We start from the raw sequence: 25,320 nt of genomic DNA, 5'->3' as shown, positions 1-25,320 counted from the left end.
GCCCTTCTTCAGAGCAGAGAAGGTGGAATCATTTACTGACTGCATCGTTGACATCTGCAGCCAGTGACGGCAATTGTTGTACCGCACGCGGAGTGGCTTGTCACACGCACCACGCACATTCACCAAACGGATGCGTATGAGAATACATCAAAAAAAGTGCATGGGTGGACGAGCAATGACATTTCTCAACATGACACTGTCGTAACTGCAACGGCCCCGGTTGTGACACCCCCCCTCCCCCCCCTAAGCTTATCACAAATTCGCAAATCATGTCTCCAGCCCCGGTTGTCGGTCCACTGCTGGACGGTGCAGTACGCGTGACGACTGTAAAAAAAAACCGAATGCGTGAAGGAAATCCTCCTCGACCTCCTACCTTGGGCATCCCCGCCGCTGGTCAGCACACCGATGCATTTCCCCTCGCCAGAGATGTTCTCCAAGTATTTCCTATCCGCAGTCGTAGTACGAGCTGACATCTCTCCACGCTGTAGACGCGGCTGCGTGTGGCCTCCCACTGTGTATATGTGCAGGCGCGAGTGCCGACTGCGTGTGGAATGTGGTAGATCTGTGTAGGTGTGCGTGGGTGTAGGCTACGTGATATTTATGAGTCGGTATGTACGGTGTATGTGGTTGTGTATGATAGGTGTGTGTATGTATGAAATATATATGTGCAGAATGTGTGTGTGTGTGTACAGTATACGCTATATATGTGCTATATAGGCAGGTGCGTGTGTGTGGTATATGTGCCCGTGTAGGTGTGTGTGCGTACAAGCTGAGTGACAAGCGTCGTTACACAACCCTCCCCTGCTTCTCCGTCACGACCACCACACACACACATTGTGTATATATACTCGGCGCAGCTCCCTGCCTCTGCCCATATTTGGAGGGGCTTGCCCGGTTTGGTGGCTCTGTGATGAGCGCGTTCTGTGCACCGGCTCCCTCTCTCTCTCTCTCCGTGGGATGAGGAGGAGGAGGCAGCGGTCGCCACACGCGCACGCACGGAGGAGGGGTGCCGAGCGGCGACAGGCGTCATCGCTTCCAGCGTGCTGTTCAGGCGCGATGTTGTCCGACGTTTCGCACCACGAGTCGTGTAAGCTCGCCCGGGGTCGCAGCGCGTGGTGTTCAGGGGGGGGGGGGGGGGGGGGCGCGCGTGACGACGTCCGACGTTTCGCTCGACGCCCTTGGAACCTATTCAGTATGTGTCTGTCAATGTGCCCTGCTTCGTAATGTGGCAAGTGCAGCGCGTTTGTCAACCATGAAACACATCGGATAGTGTTACAGCAGCGCAACCGCAGGACTGTAACCTGGAATGGAACTTAGGTAGTCGCTTTCATAGCGCAGTGCGCTAACCACTGTGACCATGCTCCAATTGTGTACGTATATACAATTATAAGCTGCATTACATCTTTAGGAAGGATAAACTAGTAGATTATATTCTTGGTTCTTTCGGTAAAGTCACGTAGAAGGGAAACAATAAAATAAAATAAAAAATATAAAACAATAAAATTATCACGACGTTTCGACTGCAACACAAGCAATCATCATCAGGTGTGAAAACCACAGCAAGAAAATTTGAAAAACGTGGCGTTTTTTTTTTACACTGCCAAAACGCATGCCCGCTCTATGATACCGCTCTATTATACCGCTCTATGATACCGCTTGCCGTCACGAACACGAACCTTGGAGAGCCACGGCCCACGTCTCGCACACAGAATGCGGGCATCGCATCGCAACGGAGTTTGACATGGGGAGAGCGTGAAATGATTCCTTCCCACTCTGCTTTGCAGTGTGAACCACTGTGACAGAGCACCCCCCCCCCCCCCCGCACACACACAAACACGGGTTCTGGTTTTTACAGCAGGCGGTGAAGTGTCATCGGTGAGTGGATGATGCATCAGTGTATCCATTCGTAAGCACATTGGTGCGCTTATCGAAACTCGCGTGTTTAATGATGGACGCGTCGCGTTGTTGGATGTATTGAAGCTATTTCGCCGGATCTCTTGCAAGGGTCGCCTGCAGGGTTACCAAGCGAACGTGTCAGTGCGACTGTTGTTGTTGTTACCGAGATGGGTTCACGGCGCTGCTGTGGCCACTAGTGGCGCTCTCATTCAGCAAAATGTAAAACAATGAGAAATGTAACGACTACAATTCCTTAGGTGGGAGGGAGTGAATTGTCACTACTCCTGGTTGACGTGATAATTATAATCTACTAAATTTTGATTTAAAGCTTTCGTGACTGCAGGGATTCATATTCCTGGTTCTTTCGGTAAAGTCACGTAAAAGGGAAACAATAAAAAAATAAAAATATAAAACAATAAAATTATCACGACGTTTCAACTGCAACACAAGCAATCATCATCAGGTGTGAAAACCACAGCAAGAAAATTTGAAAAAAGTGGCGGTTTTTTTAACGTCAGCACCACGGAGAGCGATTTGGCAGTTATTCAGATGGACGAGTCCATCTATGTTCGGAAAAGAGGAGGGGGGAGACAAAAATAATGGATGCGGTCTGAAAGCCACCGTAAGCGTGAACAATCAATTTGGACCCGACATGGTTTATCAAATCCTTCCAATGATTGCTAACCCAGAATCCATATTCTCCGTTGAAATTATCTCTGTGTTTGTATATATGGATAGACTCATGAACGAATCTCTCATGGTAGCCAGATGGCTTGCAAAGAACCTCTGTCTTGGAGAAGTCAATGTCATGTGAGCCTACTGAATTATAACAGTGATCGGCCACGGTCGAGGTGTTGGTCCTACCGTGTTTTAGGTCTGCTTTGTGTTCACGAATGCAGTCCGAGACACGTTGTTTGGTTTCACCAATGTAACTACTACCACAGAGGCAACTTAGTTTGTAGACACCAGGGTATTGTATGTCCGGAATCACATCTTTTACAGACAGAACCAGATCACGGATTTCATGTAATGTGTTGAATCGGACCTTGGTCTTGTGTTTATTCAAGATTTTGGAGATCTTTTTTGTGATCCCCGCAATGTAGGGTAAAGTGATGGTTTTGAAAGACTCCTCAAGAGAGTCCTTCTTCATGGTTGGAGTGTTAGCTTTGCGGATTGTGTAGTCGGAGTAACCATTAGCCTTAAGAGCTTGGTGTACGTGCTTGAGTTCACTGGCTATGTGTTCCTGGTCGGATATGCATTGGGCTCTATGGTGCAGAGTCTTGATGAGGGAATTCTTCTGGGATGAATGGTGGTGGGAATCCGGTTTCAGGTAAGCATCCGTATGGGTAGCCTTCCTGTAGACAGAGTGGCTCATTGAACCATCAGGTCTCTTTTTTATTAGGACATCCAAAGAAGGTAGCTTGCCATCTTTTTCGACTTCCATAGTAAATCTGATGGCTGGGTGTATTTTATTGATGTGGTCGAGGAATTGGTCTAGAGCAGGCCGGCCATGTGGCCAGATGACGAAAGTGTCATCCACGTTCCTCTTCCATAAGGTTGGGCGCAGAGTGGCAGTCTGGATGGCGTCAGTCTCAAATTTCTCCATGAAAATGTTGGCTACAACCGGAGATAGGGGGGAGCCCATTGGGGTGAGCTCAGTTTGTTTGTAGAAAGTTCCATTCCAAGTGAAGTATGTATTGGTTAAGCAGTGTTTCACCAGGGGGGGTACCTCAGTGTTTAGTCCTTGATGAACCAAGTCTTCAATGATTGCGATGGTGTCAGGTACAGTAACTTTGGTGAATAAGGAAACTACATCAAAACTGACAAGCAGGTCGTCTGGGGACAGGGAAATACCCGTGATTGTCGATACCAGGTGAGTAGAATTTTGTACCGCAGAGGTGGTTTTTCCAGTGAAACGCCGCAGGATTTCAGACAGAAACGAGCCAGTTTGTAGGTGGGGGAGTTGATAGTAGAGACAATGGGACGAAGGGGTGTATCTACTTTATGTATTTTTGGTAACCCATATAATCTTGGTGGCCTGGCAGCAGAAGGTTTCAACGAGAACTGTTTGGTTTGATCAATTAATGCGGTTGAATCAGAAATGATTTTGTTGGTTTGTATGACGAGGCTGTTGGTGGGATCTCTTTTTATTTTTGTATAGCTGCCATCGTTGAGTAATTATTGAATTATGTTGTTATAGTCTATTTTATCCATGATGACAGTGGCATTGCCCTTGTCGGCTGAGAGGATGACAATGTCATCCCTCTTTTAATTTACATAATTCAAAACACTCATCTTTGCTGAGGTTGCTAGCTGGCATCTTAGCGTTTTTGAGGGTTGCAGCGATTTCAGATCTTGCTACGTCTGCAGCGATGTGACCCAGGCCCTTGAGAGCCACGTCTACTTGGGCAATGATATCATTAACTGGTATGTGTTTAGGTGTGACTGCAAAGTTTAGCCCTTAAGTTAAAACGTATTTCAGACCATCGGAAATAGAACTGTTACTGCGATTAATTGCGACTTTGTTAACGTCTAGCTTTTTGGTGTGTGGGTCCGGTCTTTTGTTGGAGAGGAGGTTAAATTTGGAAATCAGGTTGTCCTTACATTTGGTCGACATAGTGGCAGCTGAAGAGGCAGTCATATTGTCTACATGTTCCCAATCCGATGTGGACATTGTTGCCGTCAATGATAAGTGTGATTTGTAGAGTGTCTTGTCTAACTGATCTTGTTCGGTGCGTATAAGTCTGATTTTCTCTGAGATAAGAGCTAAGCTAGTTCTGGAAAGAATTCGTTTCACATTAGAAGAAATTACAGCAGCAGAGGTCAGTGTAAATGCGATTGGCATTACCCCAGAGTCGCGGCATCTCTTCAGAAAGATGAGAGACTCGATCAGCAGAGCCTTCTTATCCTGGAGTTTGTTGAAGGATCTCAAAGTTATGTGGAAACCCTCCCCGTAGAGCCGGTGTAATTTTGATTTCAAGCTTTCGTGACTGCAGGGATTCATATTCTTGATTCTTTCGGTAAAGTCATGTAGAAGGGAAACAATAAAATAACAAAAATATAAAACAATAAAATTCTCACGACGTTTCGACTGCAACACAAGCAATCATCATCAGGTGTGAAAACCACAGCAAGAAAATTTGAAAAAAGTGGCGTTTTTGTTTACGTTGGCAACAAAGAGAGCGATTTGTCAGTTATTCAGATGGACGAGTCCATCTATGTTCGGAAAAGAGGAGAGGGGAGACGAAAATAATGGATGCGGTCTGAAAGCCACCGTAAGCGTGAACAATCAATTAAGACCCGAAATGGTTTATCAAATCCTTCCAATGATTGCTAAGCCAGAATCCATTTTCTCGGTTGAAATTGTCTCTGTGTTTGTATATATGGACAGACTCATGAACAAATTTCTCATGGTAGCCAGATGGCTTGCAAAGAACCTGTCTTGGAGAAGTCAATGTCATGTGAGCCTACTGAATTATAACAGTGATCTGCCACGGCCGAGGTGTTGGTCTTACCGATAAAATAAAAAGAGATCCCACCAACAGCCTTGTCATACAAACCAACAAAATCATTTCTGATTCAACCGCATTAATTGATCAAACCAAACAGTTCTCGTTGAAACCTGCTGCCAGGCCACCAAGATTTTACAACTTACCAAAAATAAATAAAGTAGATACACCCCTTCGTTCCATCGTCTCTACTATCAACTCCCCCACCTACAAACTGGCTCATTTCTGTCTGAAATCCTGCGGCCTTTCACTGGAAAAAACACCTCTGCGGTACAAAATTCTACTCACGTGGTATCGACAATCAAGGGTATTTTCCCTGTCCCCAGATGACCTGCTTGTCAGTTTTGATGTAGTTTCCTCATTCACCAAAGTTCCTGTGCCTGACACCATCGCAATCATTGAAGACTTGGTTCATCAAGGACTAAACACTGAGGTACCCCCCCTGGTGAGACACTGCTTAACCAATACAAACTTCACTTGGAATGGAACTTTCTACAAACAAACTGAGCTCACCCCAATGGGCTCCCCCTATCTCCGGTTGTAGCCAACATTTTCATGGAGAAATTTGAGACTGACGCCATCCAGACTGCCACTCTGCGCCCAACCTTATGGAAGAGGTACATGGATGACACTTTTGTCATCTGGCCACATGGCCGGCCTGCTCTAGACCAATTCCTCGACCACATCAATTCCATACACCCAGCCATCAGATTTACCATGGAAGTCGAAAAAGATGGCAAGCTACCTTTTTTGGATGTCCTAATAAAAAAGAGACCTGATGGTTCAATGAGCCACTCTGTCTACAGGAAGGCTACCCATACGGATGCTTACCTGAAACCGGATTCCCACCACCATCCATCCCAGAAGAATTCCCTCATCAAGACTCTGCACCATAGAGCCCAATGCATATCCGACCAGGAACACATAGCCAGTGAACTCAAGCACGTACACCAAGCTCTTAAGGCTAATGGTTACTCCGACTACACAATCCGCAAAGCTATCACTCCAACCATGAAGAAGGACCCTCTTGAGGAGCCTTTCAAAACCATCACTTTACCCTACATTGCGGGGATCACAAAATAGATCTCCAAAATCTTGAATAAACACAAGATCCAGGTCCAATTCAACACATTACATAAAATCCGTGATCTGGTTCCGTCTGTAAAAGATGTGATTCCGGACATACAGTACCCTGGCGTCTACAAACTAAGTTGCCTCTGTGGTAGTAGTTAGATTGGAGAAACCAAGCGACATGTCTCGAACCGCATTCGTGAACACAAAGCAGACCTAAAACACGGTAGGACCAACACCTCGGCCGTGGCAGATCACTGTTATAATTCAGTAGGCTCACAGGACATTGACTTTTCCAAGACAGAGGTTCTTTGCAAGCCATCTGGCTACCATGAGAGATTCGTTAATGAGGCTATCCACATATACAAACACAGACAATTTCAACCGAGAAGATGTATTCTGGCTTAGCAATCATTGGAAGAATTTGATAAACCATTTCGGGTCTTAATTGATTTTTCACGCTTACGGTGGCTTTCAGACCGCATCCATTATTTTCGTCTCCCCCCTCCTCTTTTCTGAACATAGATGGACTCGTCCATCTGAATTACTGCCGAATCGCTCTCCGTGGTATAACGTTAAAAAACCGCCACTTTTTTTCAAATGTTCTTGCTGTGGTTTTCACACCTGATGATGATTGCTTGTGTTGCAGTCGAAACGTCGTGAGAATTGTATTGTTTTATATTTTTATTATTTAATTGTTTCCCTTCTACGTGACTTTACCGAAAGAACCAGGAATATGAATACCTGCAGTCACGAAAGCTTTAAATAAAAACTTAGTAGATTATAATTATCACGTCAACCAGGAGTAGTGACAATTCACTCCCTCCCCCCTAAGGAATTGTAGTCGTTACATTTCTCATTGTTTTACATTTTGCTGAATGAGAGCGCCACTAGTGGCCACAGAAGCGCCGTGAACCCATCTCGGTAACAACAACAACAGTCGCACTGACACGTTCGCTTGGTAACCCTGCAGGCGACCCTTGCAAGAGATCCGGTGAAATAGCTTCAATACATCCAACAACGCGACGCATCCATCATTAAACACGCGAGTTTCGATAAGCGCACCAATGCGCTTACGAATGGATACACTGATGCATCATCCACTCGCCGATGACACTTCACCGCCTGCTGTAAAAACCAGAACCCGTGTTTGTGTGTGCGGGGGGAGGGGGGGGTGCTCTGTCACAGTGGTTCACACTGCTAAGCAGAGTGGGAAGGAATCATTTCACGCGCTCCCCACGTCAAACTCCGTTGCGATGCGATGCCAGCATTCTGTGTACGAGACGTGGGCCGTGGCTCTCCAAGGTTCGTGTCCGTGACGTCGAGCGGTATAATGGAGCGGGCGTGCGCTTTGGCAGTGTACGAACGTGCGTCAGCCCGTGGGGGTTAATAACGCCTGTTGTGTACGTGTCGTGACACGTGTGGAATGTACGCGTCCGTCACTTGACCCCACCAACCCACCGTGAACGGGTGGACTCAGCGCTCGCAAGCGAAGATGCTCCGATCTCAACGGGATAGTCGTCCAAGGCGAATGCATTTTAATCCGCAAAATATCTCGCAGACAGTGGATGCAAACACTCGCATCGTGGTCATTCTATGTGGCATCCAACGTCTTCCAAATATGCCGTGTGTGCCTCTCTCTCTCTGTGTACCTGGTGCGGTGTTTAAACATCGCCACTGGGGAGACAAAGGCGGCCGGGCGTGGTGTTAGCCACCCACCCCCTCGTGTGCCGTGTCGGTCTTCATAAATGCTCGCTAACAACACCTGCCCCAAAAGTGTGTTTTATGTATATATACGGTGGATCTGTGTCTTTGTACCCCATAGCAACTGACAACTGAGAAAACGAAGCCATTCAGGACTCTAAATCTACCCACTGCATTGTGATATTTGTGTTTATCTACATAGGTGTGTATTTGTTTGTCCTCCACTGTTGTGTCTATTGTGTCTATGCCAGTGCTTGATTAAGCTAGTGCGGGGCCTGGAGCATGTGTTATAAAGGTGCCCTAAATCAAATAAAAACATAAATATTAAAACATTTTTTACTTGCATAGTAAAGTAATCGTATTTTTTTCATTTCCTATACAGCCGAATAATACGACAAATCGCTAACCTTAAACACCCAGTCATTCGTAAAAGTTGTAGGCGGTATAGTACTATAGTAATAGAGCAAGTGCAGAATCATTGAACCGGAATTGATAGCTTGAAAGCGTTTAGCACGGGGCCTTTGAAAGTGCGGCCCGTAGCTACGTTCATAATCTGTGGATATTTCTCGGGGTCCTCCGGTGTTTCCCTCCACATTGTGTCACGTGCGTTAAGAGTATTGAGCTGCTTTATATGTCCACATGATGATGACGGTAAGCCGCTTCGTTGAGCTATCATTTGTGGCCAGGTCGCTTCTGAAAAAAAACCAGAAATCTCAGTGGGCCTTACCTGGTAAAATAAAAATATATATACTTGGATAATTAACTCCATGTCAGCCTCATGCACCTCAATTGAGTGTTGTTTATTTTTTAAATAAAAAAATATTATAAACCGAACGGGTTAATGCGTCATTGAGAGGCAGTGGAGTACCGGAAAGCCTTTTATGGGCTTGTTAAATGACGTCAACGCACTCGATTCCCAGCACCGCCGCTGCACATCTCTGATTTGTATGCAAGTAGCGCCTGGCAGCAATATTTTGGGCAGCTGGTAATTAAATCGTCGTCGTCGTCATCATCACCTCTTCATGCCAGCCTGCTTCCGCCGTATGAGAGGAGCGTTCGCCATAGCCAAGCGTTCATCTGACATCGTTCTGAGCTAAATGGTATACAGTTTTAAATGGATGCAGCGTCTAAATATGACCGCATCTTAGATCGATGTACAGGAACAATAAGGACATTTAATTTGAAGAGGCGGTCAATCGTAGGCTTCCATAGACACCAATAGACGCACGCAGAAATCCATAGACTTACATAGAGACCCCCGCATTCACATAGAGATCCAAATGCAATACAATTTGGATGTACATAGCGACGTCTGAATGAGACCGCATATCAAGATGCTGTCGAGAAACTGTGGGCACATTTATTGTTAATGGAGAAAGACTTTGAGCCACATCGAGCTCGTCACCAGATGTGGGCCTTGTCAGTGCCACGTGAGGAGGCATAACTGCAGTGGTTCCAATCTCTTTCAGTGGCAAACAAGAAAATTGTGTGATAACCATTTTTTATGCATTTGTTATATAAATCTCTCCTATCAGACGTGTATATATTGGTCCGTAATACAGTTTTTTTGGGGGGGGGTTAGATCACGTAAATACAAATGTGTCGATAAACCAGGTGGTAGAGGGTTTAACGACACATTACGCGATCTAAACCACGCAAAAAAATGTATTATGAATAATATTGGTTGCGAAAGCCTTCCGTGTTCAACCAATTTTTGCCCTCGCCCGCGGTCTAATAGGCAAAGGAGAATGAGAAGATTTCGAGACAAGTTGTGGCAGGGAGTCGATAGCACCATGGGCAGGGGGAGACGTGAGTTTCAGACAGTGGGGGCTGCAGATGAGCGTGAGCGACCTCCGACTGAGCACGTGATCCACGATACATCACTGAACGCCGTCCATCAAGTAAATTGTGTTTTTCTTTTTTTTTATTCCCCAGTACAGTTTTCCATTTCGTTGATGAAGCAAAACCTTTAGGGACCTTAAGGATCCTTTGAGGTCGGGCGCAGCGGTACAGCTCTGCAATGACGACATCACTCGCCGGCATGAGCTTCGTAATCACAATTCTACACAACATAATGACGATGATCGACAGGTTGAATGAGGACAGACATCGTAAATGACTAAACTGGCATATAAAAGGTAATAAGCAACTTTAAATAGAGCAAAAGATAACTAAGTACATGCCATCTGGAGAATCACAATAGGCTCACACGTGGTTAAATGAAGGGTGCCGTTGTTTGTTAATGATACGCAAATTATTTGTTGTTCCACATGGCCGTGTAGGATGGTGATGGTGTTCACCATCGCATCGTCTATACACTGCTGGCCTTCACCCAGCAGTGGATAGTCCATGGCTGATAATGCTCAAACTGAATAAGCCTTCATCCAACAGTATATAGACCATGGTGGCAGCTAAGGTTGACGAGCTGGCCTTCATCTATACGAGTGCCAAGCCAGTAACTGATCATAATGAAGAGTTGCTTATCCAGCAGCGGATAGACCCTGGCTTATTTTCAGCACGTGCAGAAGGACCCTGGGTCATTGTGCATTCCCTGCGCGTTAAACACGCGGAGTCTCGCTCACGTTATATGATAATAGTTCGCGTGTGGAGGGAATGCGATATGAGGGCCGTGTCTGCTGCTGGTGTCTGGGTTTTTTAAAACTATAAACGAAAATGTTTTTTTTATTTAAAGCTTTCGTGACTGCAGAGAGTCATATTATTGGTAAAGTCATGTAAAACAATAAAATTCTCACGATGTTTCGACTGCAACACAAGCAATCATCATCAGGTGTGATTTTTTTTCTTGCTGTGGTTTTCACACCTGATGATGATTGCTTGTGTTGCAGTCGAAACGTCGTGAGAATTTTATATTGTTATTATTGTATTGTTTCCCTCCTACGTGACTTTACCGTGGCACCCACCGTGGCAAAGACAAAGATCCCCGTGTAGTCTTAACAGACTGTTGGGACAAGTGCTGTTAGCGAGCACCTATAAAGGCCAGCACGGCATACGAGGGGGTGGGTGGCCAACACCACGCCCGGCCGCCTTTGTCTGCCTAGCGGCGATGTTTACACACCGCACCATGTACTCATTTGAGGCTGAACCAGGACCGGTTCAGATAATCGTCACTGGTGTTCGCCGTGAGCGGGAATCGAACTCGGGTCGCCGGGTTTGTAGCGCAGCGCGCTAACCGCTACACTACTGCTCCCCACCGTGGCACCCACCGTGGCACCCACCGTGGCACCCACCGTGGCACCCACCGTGGCACCCACCGTGGCACCCACCGTGGCACCCACCGTGGCACCCACCGTGGCACCCACCGTGGCACCCACCGTGGCACCCACCGTGGCGACGACATCTCCTACACGAGTGGTTCTTAAGCTGCGTTCCTCGGACTACCGGTGGCCCGCAAGGCCGTGTGAAGTCGTCCGAGGAACTCTTAACACATTTTTCTCACAAAAACACCACATTCTTGACTGCACATTTCACAAAGATTTCTATTTGTCAATGTAAACTAGACCGTATTTAGGGCTGTTTCATTAACAGTTTACAGGGGATGCTCGAATCATTTTTATAATTAATGTTGAAGAATTGTTTTTGTTTTGGTGCATTGTGGGTGCGCGAAATTATCTTGCGGGCTGGCAGGTCAAGTGCACGTCGACCGAGGAGATGGAGCGATGTGGTTAGCTCGTGTGCATGAGTGAGATGCAGTGTGACTGTGAAGTATGGCGACTGCTCGGACAGCCCTTAATCCAGCAGCAGTGCTTGCGATAGTTCATTCCTCTGCACCTCCGATTAGCACGGTTGACGACGTACGGTGCGAAAGAAGTTCAACATACATAAACCGTGATTCAAATACAGTACTGAAAGTGGCATTGTTACTACGCCTGAATGGGATTTCAAGTGAGTGGCACTCGCCATCTGCTGACACCTGTAGGAATAAGATTAGGTGCATGCCGTGTGTGGCCTTAATGTGCTCTACGATACAACATCTAACGCTGTACGTTGGGACGATCGTGACTGACTTGAAAAAAGACGAATGATGAAAGCTACAACGGCAAGGAAACCCACATTTAGCGCGGATATCATCCAGCCTCTGATTAGTAACTAGAACAATCAGACAGCTTTTTTTGGTCGTCAAATTTGGGTCCGTACTAATTCTCGCCGAGAGTTTGATTTTACTTTCAGCTCTGTCAGCCTCAAGTCTCACAGTCCTATCGGTCTGCTGTTCAACGGTGAACCGAGTAATTTATCCTCTGCGAAGTGTATCACGAAAGCTGAAAGTGAACACACCCTGCTAATGGTTATTACGATCCAGCTCAATGCAGTGCGATTTTATACCCAAAAAAGATCTAAATTCAACACGGTAAGATGCTGTTGGAGGTACTATTCTTGCGTATGGCAGTATGCATTTATGTTGAACTTCTTTCGCACCGTACGTAGCCAACCGTGCTAATCGGAGGTGCAGCGATGACGCGCAGGAGTTAAATGGTAACGTCGAGAAGGCTTCAGGAGGGAGCTCGTGTCGTCTGTGCTATTCCTCCGCTGAAGGAGCCCAGATTACAGTGGTGTACTATACGGGCCATAGCTTGGGTTGCACGGACACAGTCGCACTGTGGGTTTGTCAATCGGTGTAGAGACGACACAAGAGCAGTGAGAAGATGGGGAGAAGAGACATGGAGGTGGCAGCTACGTCGCTCTATTCCTCGATGTAGCAGGAATTTGGAAATGTATTTACGGTATATTTATAATGCACTCTATCATTCCACTGGTTGACGGAGGCCGCCCCTCCCCTACTCCGTGTACCATGCGGTTGATGGCCAATACTTCACGGTCGAAGAGGGGAGAGGGTCGGTTCTAACTTTAATCGCCACTGATGTTAGCCGTGGTCGATAATCTAACTGAGTTGACACGGCGACGGGGTTTTACGCAGTGGTGCCGTGCGCTAACCACTGCGCCACCGCTCCACTTCGTGCTTTGCATTTAACGTCAATAAATGCCAACCGCAAAGCGTGGCCGGGAAGTCGCCATACCACATGGCTTAAAATATCTGATAAACCTCATGTGTACGGGGGAATAGGGGACTTTCCGCCCGCACTGTCGTTCTAAATTACGTCCGCTAGAGGGCGACTATGTTTTGTGCAGGCCAGGTGCTTAATCGTATGCGGCATTCGCACATGGAAGACGCGTTCACGATTGGTGTTCACCCAGGCTTAAGCGTACTTCTGCTATATATTGGGCACACTCGAATAATGTACGCGTTATATAAACAGCATTGCTGTGAAGATGAGCCACCTAGCGGCCACATTGTGGTAGTGCGCAGGGTATTAAGTGGAAGCTTCAGGACGCGGTACAGAAAGTAGTTCGCTGACCTTAATTTCACGAATTTGGAGTCTTAGCTCCTCTGCGTTGTGTGGGGTTTCTCCGGGCACTGGTTTCTTCCTATGCGATAATAAAAAAGTCATGGGGCAAGTATGGTCGTAATACCCCACGTGACTGACAGCTGTAGATGGGAGGAGTGGGGGTGTGCATCCAGCAGTGGACTAACAATACGTTTTTTACACCATTGGAAACCTCATTTGCCAGTAACAAAATATGATAATTGGTTTTTTTACCCTTTTATCTGGCAAAAAAACTGACACTTTGTAAAAAAAAGGTGTCAGTTTTGTTGCCAGATAAAAGGGTAAAAACCAATTATCATATTTTGTTACTGGCAAATGAGGTTTCCAATGGTGTAAATGCTTAACCCCGAGCTCTCATACTCTGATGGTGCATTGCCTTTGAGTTGTGCGCCTTTTGGCGTCTTCTGGTCCAACACCATGTGAGACGAGGCTCTAAAGAAAGCTGTCTCGCGTGTGGACCAATCAATTTCAAGGACAGTGCCACATACATTATCAGAGTTGTTGTTTTTTGTTTGCGTTCCGACCGCAGGTATTGTGGTCAATGTAAACATGACTCCTTGTAAAAAAAAAGTGTCAGTTTTGCTGCCAGATAAAAGGGTAAAAAAACAACTATTATAACAATAAGCTGTACATGTATATATATTTACTGTATCTATAATAACATTCAAGGAGTGAAGTGGTTGTAATGCAGTTCCTGTTTATATTTGTTACGTTTAAACGAACAACCGTTTGGACTCGTCATGCACAGTAACGCCACCAGCTAGGTGCACGCGTGTGAAGTGAAGTGGAAGTCGCACAGCGGCACGCCAAGTACGAGTGTAACAACAACATCGGCGGGAAAGCGAGTAGTGGCAGCAGGACGACAGGTCGTCCCTCAACCAGTAAGCCGACTCGGTGTACGCACAAGGCGTGTGCGCCACCACTTCCATCTTCGTAGGTCGAGCGCCTTCCAAAACGGTGTGATGTAACAAGGATAAATATCAATGTAATAAACGGACTAAATTTTGATTTAAAGCTTTCGTGACTGCAGGGATTCATATTCTTGGTTCTTTCGGTAAAGTCACCACGTAGAAAGGAAACAATAAAATAATAAAAATATAAAACAATAAAATTCTCACGACGTTTCGACTGCAACACGTTTGCTACTTCGTGAAAAGTAACTTTGAGTTCAAATCGGTGCTGCCTTGACCTCGCCGATGGACAGTGTACAAGCGATTTACGTGACGCAGAAAATAATTCAATTATTTTTATTTTGCCAGGTAAGGTCCATTGGGCTAAATAGCTCTTTTTAAGAAGAAACAATCCCGCAATTGATAGCTCAACAAAATGGCTTATCGTGTGGAAATTTATAGCAGCCAAATATTCCAAACAGCATGTTTATAAATGTGGAGGGAAAAACCCGGAGTACCTTGAAATAAATCCACGCGACCACGGGGAGAACATTAAAACTCCAAATATACAGGCGTCAGGGTCGAGATCGAACCCACGACCTCCTGTATGCAGGGCGAGGTAGTTAACATCTCGCCACCGCGGCACCCCGAACGCGAAAAAATTCCAATGAGTCTCCAGATTATTTATCACGAGGGTCCTGCCTGCCACATTGTAATATTTGACCAATTCCAGAAATGAGTGTTTGGCTTCGTGTTAGAGGAATCCAGGGTGCTCAGAGCAACCCAAGATGCATGCGGGGGTGACACTCAACTCTGCTTTCTTGTGGTCCCAATAATAATTGGAAGAAAAAAAAAACCCTGATACATCACCTTGTCACCCACGAGAGTTGGGTGGCAAGTGCATGGACTGGTTTAGGTATCGCTAATGTTTGAGTCACTAATTTCCCAAGTGACTGGATGTTGCAGGTCGAAGCATAGCACGTGGTAATGCGTTATGGCTGGCAATAAATAACAGGGCTGACTCAAAGGGGCCACTGGAAGGACTCAACACCATGTCTGTGCTTTGGTATTCTGGACGTAATCTCGTTTGTCTTCTCAGCGTAACTCCTCTATACATATGCAGGATAGCAATGTATCAAGCGGCAAGCTCATGTGTGGTGCTGTCTCAGCAAAGCGGTGAGCGCTGCTTGTAATGACACCGTGAATATAAAAGTTCAAATAGCGGTAACAAGACAGCCCCAGGCCAGACATTTCACCTGTCGGTACCACCATAACTTTAGCTGATACAATTTCATAAAGTGGGGCCAACAACAGTGACTTATGCGACAACCATTCGAAATGAATGGTGTTATTATATTAAAAAAAAAATGCACTCGCATTAGCCACATCAATGAATGGTCACCGCAACAGTTTTTTTTGTTCTACCTTAGGTGGTACCAATTTCAGCTCTGGCCCACCGACTGTGTTGCTCGGCAAGGTTGAGAACAACTCTCGACACCGACAAACATTATTCGCGGTTGTGAAACCGGACGGACCGCAGGAAACGCCATCGTCCTCCCCTCCCCACGGAACAGAGACCACACGCGACGCAGAGACGCACGCATGCTGACCATTGTAACTCTAATCGCTATTCATTGTAAAAAAAAAAAATCAAACAAAATATATCTATATATTTACCCTGAACGTTTGCTGTAGGATCAGCTGCTGTGGTCGTGCTCAGGCAGCTTGCCTTTGCTTATGTAATCGTTTCCTGGGAAATGTGAAAATACTCTCTGCGTAAAAAGACCCGTGGGTCGTACGTCGTGATAATGAACTCGCTACTGCCAGGACGAGAACTACAGTAACTCGTCTGGGAAACGCACTGCCAACGTGATCGCCTTGCGCTGTCGCAATGGATCCAACACCACGTTTACACACTGATTCGAGACATGCATCGCATCGTTTGTGTAAACATTTCTTAGCTATACGACAAATAGAAGCATACGCAAATGTTACTTCGAGTCCAAAGGAACAAACAAGACCGAACATTCAAAACGCATTTAAATAATGAGACGAACAATTTGATTCTCGAATTTAATCGTAACCTGCAATCGTGACATTTCCTCAAGCATGGCAAACCCATTACATGCCGCACATTTAAGTTCGTTAATTTAGATAAATATTGGCCATGTTCCGTCATTTCCTGCACAATGCTACGCCGACGCAATGATCTTGGTGCGAGTTGGCCGAGATGGCAAAATGAGGGGATTCAAAGCCCATTTGTAGGCTGGTGTTGTGTTCACCTTTTTCCACCCACGGACAGCTCCCATTAGGAGGTCCCCTAGACTGCGCTTTGAGACCTTTCCTTTCATTATAAATAATAATTATTATTGTTTACCCAGGAAAATCTGACCGAATCTGCTGACTCGTTTCAAGAGGGCCCTGCCAAGTTTTCACAGTAGGGGGGCGATTGAGTAATTAAACGCAAGTATTGTGAGATGATTATAATTATGTTGAACGTGATGGGTTTGTTTTTGCGGTAAGCCAGGGTACAGGCGTCATCAACATTGTGAAACACATCTTATAAAAACACATTGCAGTGTAGGTCACTTAGTTGCACCAATGTAACAAACGGTTAAAAAATACATTTGCGGATTGTTTGGAGGCCTATTATCTATATACGTAAAAATGTTGACAGAGTATATAAAATCGGTAAATGTTTCGTCGCCATAAGGTAGTTTTACACACGCAGTAATCCCTAAATGTCCTTGTTTAAAAAAGGGTTTGTAACTGTCTGTCTTTAATCAGCAAATCACATCATTTCACATCACTCACTTCCTACAAAACAAGAGGTTGTATTTGTAAGACAGTTGGTTGAAACCAAACTAACAAAACAAGCCCCCCCCCGTTCCCCCCCCCCCGTTTTTCCCCAAAATGGAACATCCCAAAATAAATATCCCACACCACAGCATCCACCACAATTATAGATGTACATTTAATCAGGGGGGAATCAGGGCCCAATTTCTCACTGAATATGTTCAGGGTAAGCTGGTAAGAGACCGGTAGCCACGTGACGATAGCAGCCAAAGCCGTGGGTGGCGAGAGGAAGTATAGTGAAACGTTGTGTGCCTTGTCCGGAAATATTTTGCGGAGAGACCCGGGAGAAATTAAGCCCAGGCGTACATAATATTCAACTTGGAGGGTAGAACTTTTTACAAGGGGGTTTACATCCAACCACACGACACACAGACCGGCAAGCGGTACAGAAAACGGCTACAAGTGTTTAAAGTGTAAACATTCAAACATCTTTAGGTGGGAGAGTATCATTATAGGTACCTTCGAATAAATACAATATTTACAAAGTCGCCTCTCTCTCCAGCCGTAGGGGTGTGTGGCAACGTGAACGTCATTGTTGCCACTCGAAGCTTCGTGGGTTTGGTCCATTTGAATGCTTGTCTCCTCCGCATAGACCGCGTGCGTGGCGCGGCAGGAATTCAAACTGACAGCCGTAATCAACACTCTTTCGTGGTAGGCTCACCCCGGTGAACGTGGAACGTTAGGCCAACGTTGGGCCCAACGGTTCCAACCATATGCTAACGTTGGCCCGACGTTGGCTTGTTCACCGGGATAGAGTTCTTGATATTCCACTCCTCGTGCTCTACTCTGGTCCTGTTTTCCAATTTTACCGATCGTCTCATGCATGCAGCGCCTAGCCACAATGTTCGCTTCAATGGAGCAGTTCGGCAAAAAAGTGGAAATGTGTACCGTGGTGGAGTTTGTGGACTGGAGTTTTTTTCTCTCTCTCTCTCTCGAAGCCCCGCATCAAGCAATACATTGATCGGCAATCCATTCGACTTCGGACATGAATCCAGTTCTGGTTATACAGGACAGAAAAGCTGGCGTGTGCTGGCGCATTCGCAATTACTTAATATCATCTCGATGCCGTCATCACATCCCTCTCCCGCACCTCCGATTCGCACGGTTGGCTGCGTACGCTGCGAAAGAAGTCCAACGTACATCCGTGCACCACACAGGGAATCGCGTCTCTAGCCACAGCCCTGCGTAGTCATTCATAGCCAAGTGCCGACCCATGCTTCACCATGGGTGAGACTTGCCTCCTGAGCATCTTTCGTCATTGCGTGAGCACCAACAGTGGAGGGCGCTGCGGTTGCAGCTTGCTCGGGTAGAGCACGTGGTTAAGCTGACCGCCCCCCACTCCCTCCGTGTAGGTTCTTAAGAGTTGGCTCTCGAAGAGCCATTGGGCTACACCGCGTGTTGTTTTGGACAATGTCCGACGTTTTTGCCCCACGTGCTAGGAGTTTTATTGGTGGAACTAAACAATTCAGAAGCTTCCCAGCGTGTGGAGCAAAACGTCAAGAAGGTGGATGGCGATCAGCACGCGGTGCAGACCAAGCTACGCATCGGAGAGCAAGGTTGGTTGGCGGCCCTGAGCTTGACATTTGAAATTGGCTCCATGACTGAGCAACCGAAGCTGCCTGATAATCGCAAGTTAGCGACGATCGTCAAGGACGTCACACACAGCAAGGCAATCGTGTGGCTATGGCTGTTGTTTCAAAGGACTTAATGAGAAGCGCACTGACCTTGCAGAGAACAGCAATGTGTGGGGATTTTGTTCGGTTTGGTTCATTGCGTGTGCTTTTCCATTGAGTTTAACACGTAGGCTTTCGCGACCAATATCATTGCGTAAATATATAAATGGGTCGTTAAACCCGCCACCACCCGACACAGCCAATTAGTAAGGGTTGTCACGTCAACATAACATGGCAATTCGTTACAAGTACAGCACACCGGTGTATTGGAGAGCAAAGTCACAACATTTACAATCTGAGTACGACGTTTCGCCACTAATTACAACTAGCTTCATCCTCCTGTTTCGTTCCTTAAATAGATGTGATGACGTCACTCGTGTGCTCCATTGAGCCTTGCTTCTCCTTTGTAGCTCTTACTCAATCCACTGCTGGATGGAGGCCTCTCTCCCCACACCCTGTTGGCCATGGGGGTTGGTGAGCAGCGACCGTGCCCGGTTCAGACACTGATGTTGGCCACGGCCAGGATTCAAACTCGGGGTCACAGGGTTCATGGCGCAGTGCACTAACCCCATGCACCACCATGCTTAATATGGGGTGGAGTGTACCGTTTTCTGCGTTGCTTAAATGTGAGTTGCCTTAATATTTCAGAGTATGTTTCATCGCAGCAGTAACCTCTGGGAAAGACGAACCACATTCGTTCGTTGTGTAATTCAGGCTGTCGACTTCACGCGCCCCTTGACCCTTCGATCGAAACCCCGTGACACGGCCTCCACGTGCGCGCCCAGCCTGTGCGGAGTCTCCCTGCTCGCAGACAACTGCGGTGCATTGCCCAGCTGTTCACCGAGAGCCACAGGAAGAGCCAGCTTCCCTGAGGCCTGTTCGGGTTGTTTACCACGCGTTTTCGTCGTGGGGGAGGGGGGGTGGGGAAGGGGGGGGGGGGGCTGCGATGTCCGGCGTTTCGCTCCGCGTGCTGGGAACCTTGTCCAGGAACTGAACTGAACCGTCGATGTTATGTACTCACAGTGCAGCGTGTCTACGTGACCGTGCGTCCACGCTCCTCACTGCTTTTTTTCGTCTTTTGCCATTTCTCCTGCTCAAGTGGTGCGCATCGCTTCGAGACGTTTCCGTCGCGAGGTCTAGCGCCCTGCCGACGTATGAAGCGTCTCGCCCCGCTGCTCGCTGCTGGCGGTGAGCGTTTGACGCGGGCCAGCCGCCAGCTCGTGCACCCCATCCATTGCTGCAGCCCACGGGGTCGGCGTGGACACGGCGCCGTTTTGTTCCTCTGCGGCTGGAGAACCGCGCAGCTCGTCGGATAAGCGCGAGGAACGACGTCACGCCGGCGGCGGTTGTGGGGCAGACAGGATTTGAATGAAATATATTAGCCTGGGGGAAACAAGGAGAAAAAAATAAACCCTGGCTGCTTGGCTCGCAGCTGCAGGGCTGCTTGAGTCATCGAATGGGTCCTGGACCACATCCTGGATTTCAGTTTATGTTGTTACTGTCGAGTCCACCACCGCGCTGACACGTCATCTGGTGTCTGCAACGTGCCACTCTGTGGGTGTATGGGTTGAGGCTCGGAACAGCAGGAGGTTTGTGTGAATTAGATCGGCTCCACGGCACAGACACCAAGACATGGCGATCAGCCTCAGTCTCAAACGCTGCCCTGAAAACTCATTTCTTTAGAACTGCTTTTTTGTGTTTCGATGTGTTGTCTTTACCCCGCACCTCTGATTAGCACGGTTGACTACGTACGGTGAAAAAGAAGTTCAACATACATCCAAGTCATACAACCTCCCCCCACCTCACTGCTATGCCTGTAGAATTCACGTACGTATCTTTGTTGATCCACTTCTGGATGAGGGCCTCCCCATGCCGCGCTGATCGAGAGGGTTATTCGACCGTACTTCGGCAAGCCCATCGCCGTGCATCGGTGAAGACTGGGGGCAGACACGTGGAAGCCACGAAGTGCAGTACAACAAATCAGGATTTTGCTGCAGTGCCCACCGCTGACAACGCAGCCCCGCAGCAGCTCCCACAGCGCCCCGTTTGCCGCACGGCGATCCCCCACATCCGAACACTGTCCAGGCTCAACCCCTGCTTAGCTTCTGAGATCTGGCGCATTCCAGATCTTCTTCTCTTGTACGGTGGCGGGGAGGGGGGGGGATGGGGTTGATCGGAAATGTGTGTGTGTGTGTGAGTCTGTGTCGAGTGAGTTTGGTGAGCGGAATGTCTTAAACGCTGCCAGCAAAATTATTACAGCGGGCAGTGGCCGTAAGCACGGCAGTCCCCATGGTCTGAGATGCAGACTCGCATGGAGAGTCCTCGAGTTTGAGCGGAGAATCGTAGGCTCGTACAGAGACGCACAGAATCACAGAGAGACCCATAAGCTGACACAGGCGAACGATCGAAGCGGGGAATTGTGTGATACGCAGGTCCACGTGATCGTCGGCCGCAGTAGTCGCGCTCTGGGCTATCCTTAATTATCTTATTTTATGTTCCGGTGCGTTCCGACTGATTTAGATCAGTTTAGAGTATTTTGCCGCGATACTTTGCCACGCGATGAGCAACTTTGTTGAGCTGTCGTTTTGCGGCCAGGTCACTTCTGACAAAGAGCTGTGTCGCTCAGTGGGCCTTACCTGGAAAAAAATAGTTTAGTTTAAGTTCAATAGTTAAATATATATTTGGTCATTAGGCGTCTCTCTAGGGCGTTGTTTGGTGTAGTCGGGCATTGTTGGGCATTGTTTGGCGTAGTCGGACATTGCAGGGTGTTGAAGGGTCAGAGTTAATACGCCGGAGGAGGAGGAGTTGGTGGTGGTGACGGCAAGAGACGGACGGACGTTGACGCGTGACACCGTCGCTCTCAGAAGAGCTCCTGCACGTGGCGGATGAGCAGCTCCACCAGAAGGCGCTGGTGCCTCATGCCGTTGAGCGTCGCCAGGACGTCCTGCTCGTGCGGCCTCATGAGCGTGGGGCCGAACACGATGCTCAGGTTCTCCGAGCTCATCAGGTTGTGCTTCTCCTGCTGCGAGACCCTGCGTGCGTGCGTGAAGGGGAGCGGTCGTGTGTTGGTTAGCGCTACGCCGCGCTACGAACCCGGCGACCCGAGTTCGATTCCCGTTCACGGCCAACACCGGTGACCATTATCTATACCCGGTCCTGGGCCTCCCCTCGGTCGACTCAGCCTCAAATGAGTATCTGGTGCGGTGTGTAAATAGTGCCACTGGGGAGACAAAGGCGGCCGGGCGTGGTTGCTGACCAACCACCCCCTCGTGTGCCGTCCCTGCCTTCATAGGTGCTCGCTAACAGCACTTGCCCCAACCGTCTGTTAAGGCTACACGGGGGATCTTTGTGTGTGTGTGTGTGTGTCACCTGTGCAGGTGGGCCATGAGGCAGTGCAGCGTGTCGTAGTGCGCTGGTGGCAGCGTCTGTAGCGCCCTGCGCAGCTGCTCCAGCCTCTCCGCGGGGTCGCTCACTTCTGCGGCACACGGGGGGGGGCGGGGGGGGGGGAATGTTTCAGTTTCATTTATTTGGTAGAGCCCTGTGAGCGATTCGGCTCTTGAATCGGGTGCAACCGCAACAAACAAAAACATGAACAGGAAAACATCTTAAAGTGACTGCGCGCAACCGAAAAATCCAGGCAAAAACAGCAAGGTCTTTCAGAAAAAGCACCGTGTATCAATGCTGTGTGCAAAAATCCCAGTGGGTTGCAAGTTCAGTCGTCAGGGCTTCGTCCCACCCGGGTCTGTCGCCCAAAGCAACCTGCTGAAATATTTCCCCCCGCCCGGCACACCGCATCCAGCACACCCCTCGCTCTGAGCTGTGGCCAGCCTAAACTGAAGGGTCCCCCCGTTCTCTGCGCCTACTCCAGTGTACGCACGATACCAGTGATCTGGAAAACTCTCAGGGAAAGATCAGGCCCGAGCGTTGTCAATCCTGGCATTTGACTGTCGCTCGCGTCCGTGGTGACACTTGCGTTGCCTTGCTACCGCGCTTGGGTCCCGCGGTCCCTGTCCGTTCCTCGCGATAGACGGCCGGTGAATGCTGTGCAATCCCTGCTCCCTCTCTTTGCCTTGTACGAACATGCAGGATTGCACTCATAATAGAGGCTCTTTGAGCTAGGTTTTGTCACGTGAACAAAACATGCCAATTCGTTACCAGTACAGCACACCGGTGTGTTGGAGAGTAAACCCACAACATGGTCGTGAAAGCCTACGTGTTCAACAGCATTCACTCCGTCTCCTCGCGCTCGTGCGTTCGCCACAACTGACGGGTGATCCATGGCCTGCAATCCCCGCCCTCTCCTCACTTGGCCGTATCCACATCGCCACCGACGTGCTCTCGGTGGCGTTTGCCTTCTACGTTCTGCAGCTGCGGTGAGGCGGTCGTCGCTACGACCCTATCCATGAAAAGTTTCGTCCACTCCGGGGGTCACGTGTGGCCACACTCTCTCTCCATTCGGGAAGGGGGAGTTTGCGTTGACGTTTTTTTTTTGTACCTCTCACCCTTGAATTGTGTTTAGTTCTAGAGTTGTAAACAGAACGGTGGACAGACAAACAGACATTTCAGAAGACTCAAACAAGTGCGGCTCGGATTGGAAAGATGAGAGTCGACTCAACGCAGTGAGGGGAGGTTATAGCTATTAGACTACGCTAGCTAAGAGACTCAATATGGTGAGGCTTGGTCAAACTGAATTTTGAAGATCACATTGATTATATTGGTTAAAAGACAAAAATAAAACTTGGTTTCTGTATCGACACAAGCACTGCTGCCCCCCAATGTTCCGTTTGGAATTGATAAAAGGTACCATACTGCCTCTACTTGACTACTGTGACATCGTGTATAAAGCAGCCCTAAGTACTGTACTGAAGAAGCTTGATTCCATCTATCACTCGGCCTTAAGATTTACATTGAGCTGCCCAAATAGGACTCACCACTGTGATCTCTACATTGGGTCAAACTTAACATCTCTTAATGTTCGACGGCTTGTGCACCAGATCTTTTTTATTCACGATGTACTTACAAAAAAATCCGCAGACTACCTGCTGGATCTCCTCTCTGTTTCAAAGAACAAATTTGACCTCAGGTCTTCGCTCATTTACCAGCTTCACATTCCCTATTGCTGTACAAAAACTGGAGGAAGGTCCTTTGCTATTGATGCCCCCAGAGTCTGGAATGCTATTGCCAATAAACTGCAACTTGAATCGCTACCAATGAGATCTTCTCTCAAAACTGCTCTAGAGGAGTTGTAGACCCCTAGCTGCCACTGCTATTCATTGGCGTAAAATAAAATAAAATGTTTCGCTCCGGATGACGCTGCAAAGTATTATCTGTATTTTGATTTAGCGTGCTGATCTTAAAGGTGCATTGAAAAATGTGATACTCCGACTGATGCCTCTGTTGTTGTGGAGTAACTTATGCAGCCAGCTATGGGCTCTAGGATTTGGTGTTACATGTTATTTATGTAGTTTATTGTAAAAAATTCGGTCACAGTCCCTGTGATCACTGTTACGTTGCAATTATGGCTTCATTTTTTGGTGATTTGGAAAAGTTTTTTTGGTTGGGACATGTTTGTTTTGTTGTAGTACGGAGTTGGACTGATGGCCTTAATCTAAGTTTTCTTGTGGTTGTTGTGGTTGTTTGACTTGCATCCCACTGGGATTTTTTGCACACAGCGTTGGTGTACGGTGCTTTTTTCAGGAATATTTTGCTGTTTTTTTTCTTGAATTTTCTATTTACACAGTCACATAGTCACTTTAAGATGTTTTTCTTGTTCGTGTTTTTGTTTTTTGTTTGTTGTGGTTGCACCCGATTCAAGAGCCGAATGGCTCACAGGGCTATACCAAAATAAATAAAACTTAAAAAAAACTGAGATACAAGGAGACTCAATATGGTGAGGACTGGTAAGACACTAGGAGACTCAATATGGTGAGGATTGGTAAGACGCTAGGAGACTCAATATGGTGAGGATTGGTAAGACACTAGAAGACTCAATGTGTGATGATTGGTAAGACACTAGGAGACTCAATGTGGTGAGGATTGGTAAGACGCTAGGAGACTCAATGTGGTGAGGATTGGTAAGACGCTAGGAGACTCAATGTGTGATGATTGGTAAGACACTAGGAGACTCAATGTGGTGAGGATTGGTAAGACGCTAGGAGACTCAATGTGGTGAGGATTGGTAAGACGCTAGGAGACTCAATGCAGTGAGGATTGGTAAGACACTAGGAGACTCAATGTGGTGAGGATTGGTAAGACACTAGGAGACTCAATGTGGTGAGGATTGGTAAGACACTAGGAGACTCACTGTGGTGAGGATTGG

The 25,320-nt window shown here is 47.5% G+C and overlaps 3 protein-coding genes across 3 annotated transcripts in view; 1 reads left to right on the top strand and 2 right to left on the bottom strand.

The window, feature by feature from the left end:
* The window catches only part of LOC116948704 (ATP-dependent 6-phosphofructokinase, platelet type-like), a 69,576-nt gene extending 68,630 nt beyond the window's left edge, over positions 1 to 946 (bottom strand). The window contains exon 1 of the mRNA XM_032965676.2: positions 374 to 946. Coding sequence (XP_032821567.1) covers positions 374 to 473 — 100 coding nt within the window. The 5' untranslated portion in view covers positions 474 to 946. The remainder of the gene's footprint in view (positions 1 to 373) is intronic.
* The window catches only part of LOC142929779 (uncharacterized), a 93,017-nt gene that overhangs the window by 1,196 nt on the left and 66,501 nt on the right, over positions 1 to 25,320 (top strand). The gene's annotated exons all lie outside the window — the stretch shown is intronic.
* LOC116948705 (beta-chimaerin-like) overlaps positions 16,532 to 25,320 on the bottom strand; it is a 30,755-nt gene continuing 21,966 nt past the window's right edge. Inside the window, exons 6-7 of the mRNA XM_032965677.2 lie at positions 22,371 to 22,476; positions 16,532 to 22,033 (exon numbers count right to left, since the gene is read on the bottom strand). Of these exons, the coding sequence (XP_032821568.2) occupies positions 21,862 to 22,033; positions 22,371 to 22,476 (278 nt within the window). The 3' untranslated portion in view covers positions 16,532 to 21,861. The remainder of the gene's footprint in view (positions 22,034 to 22,370; positions 22,477 to 25,320) is intronic.

This window comes from Petromyzon marinus, chromosome 34 (assembly GCF_048934315.1).
Source record: "Petromyzon marinus isolate PM22_M1 ecotype Great Lakes invasive population chromosome 34, UKy_Petmar_22M1.pri1.0, whole genome shotgun sequence".
NCBI classification, from domain to species: Eukaryota; Metazoa; Chordata; class Hyperoartia; order Petromyzontiformes; family Petromyzontidae; genus Petromyzon; species Petromyzon marinus.
This window is presented reverse-complemented; position numbering and strand designations above follow the sequence as displayed.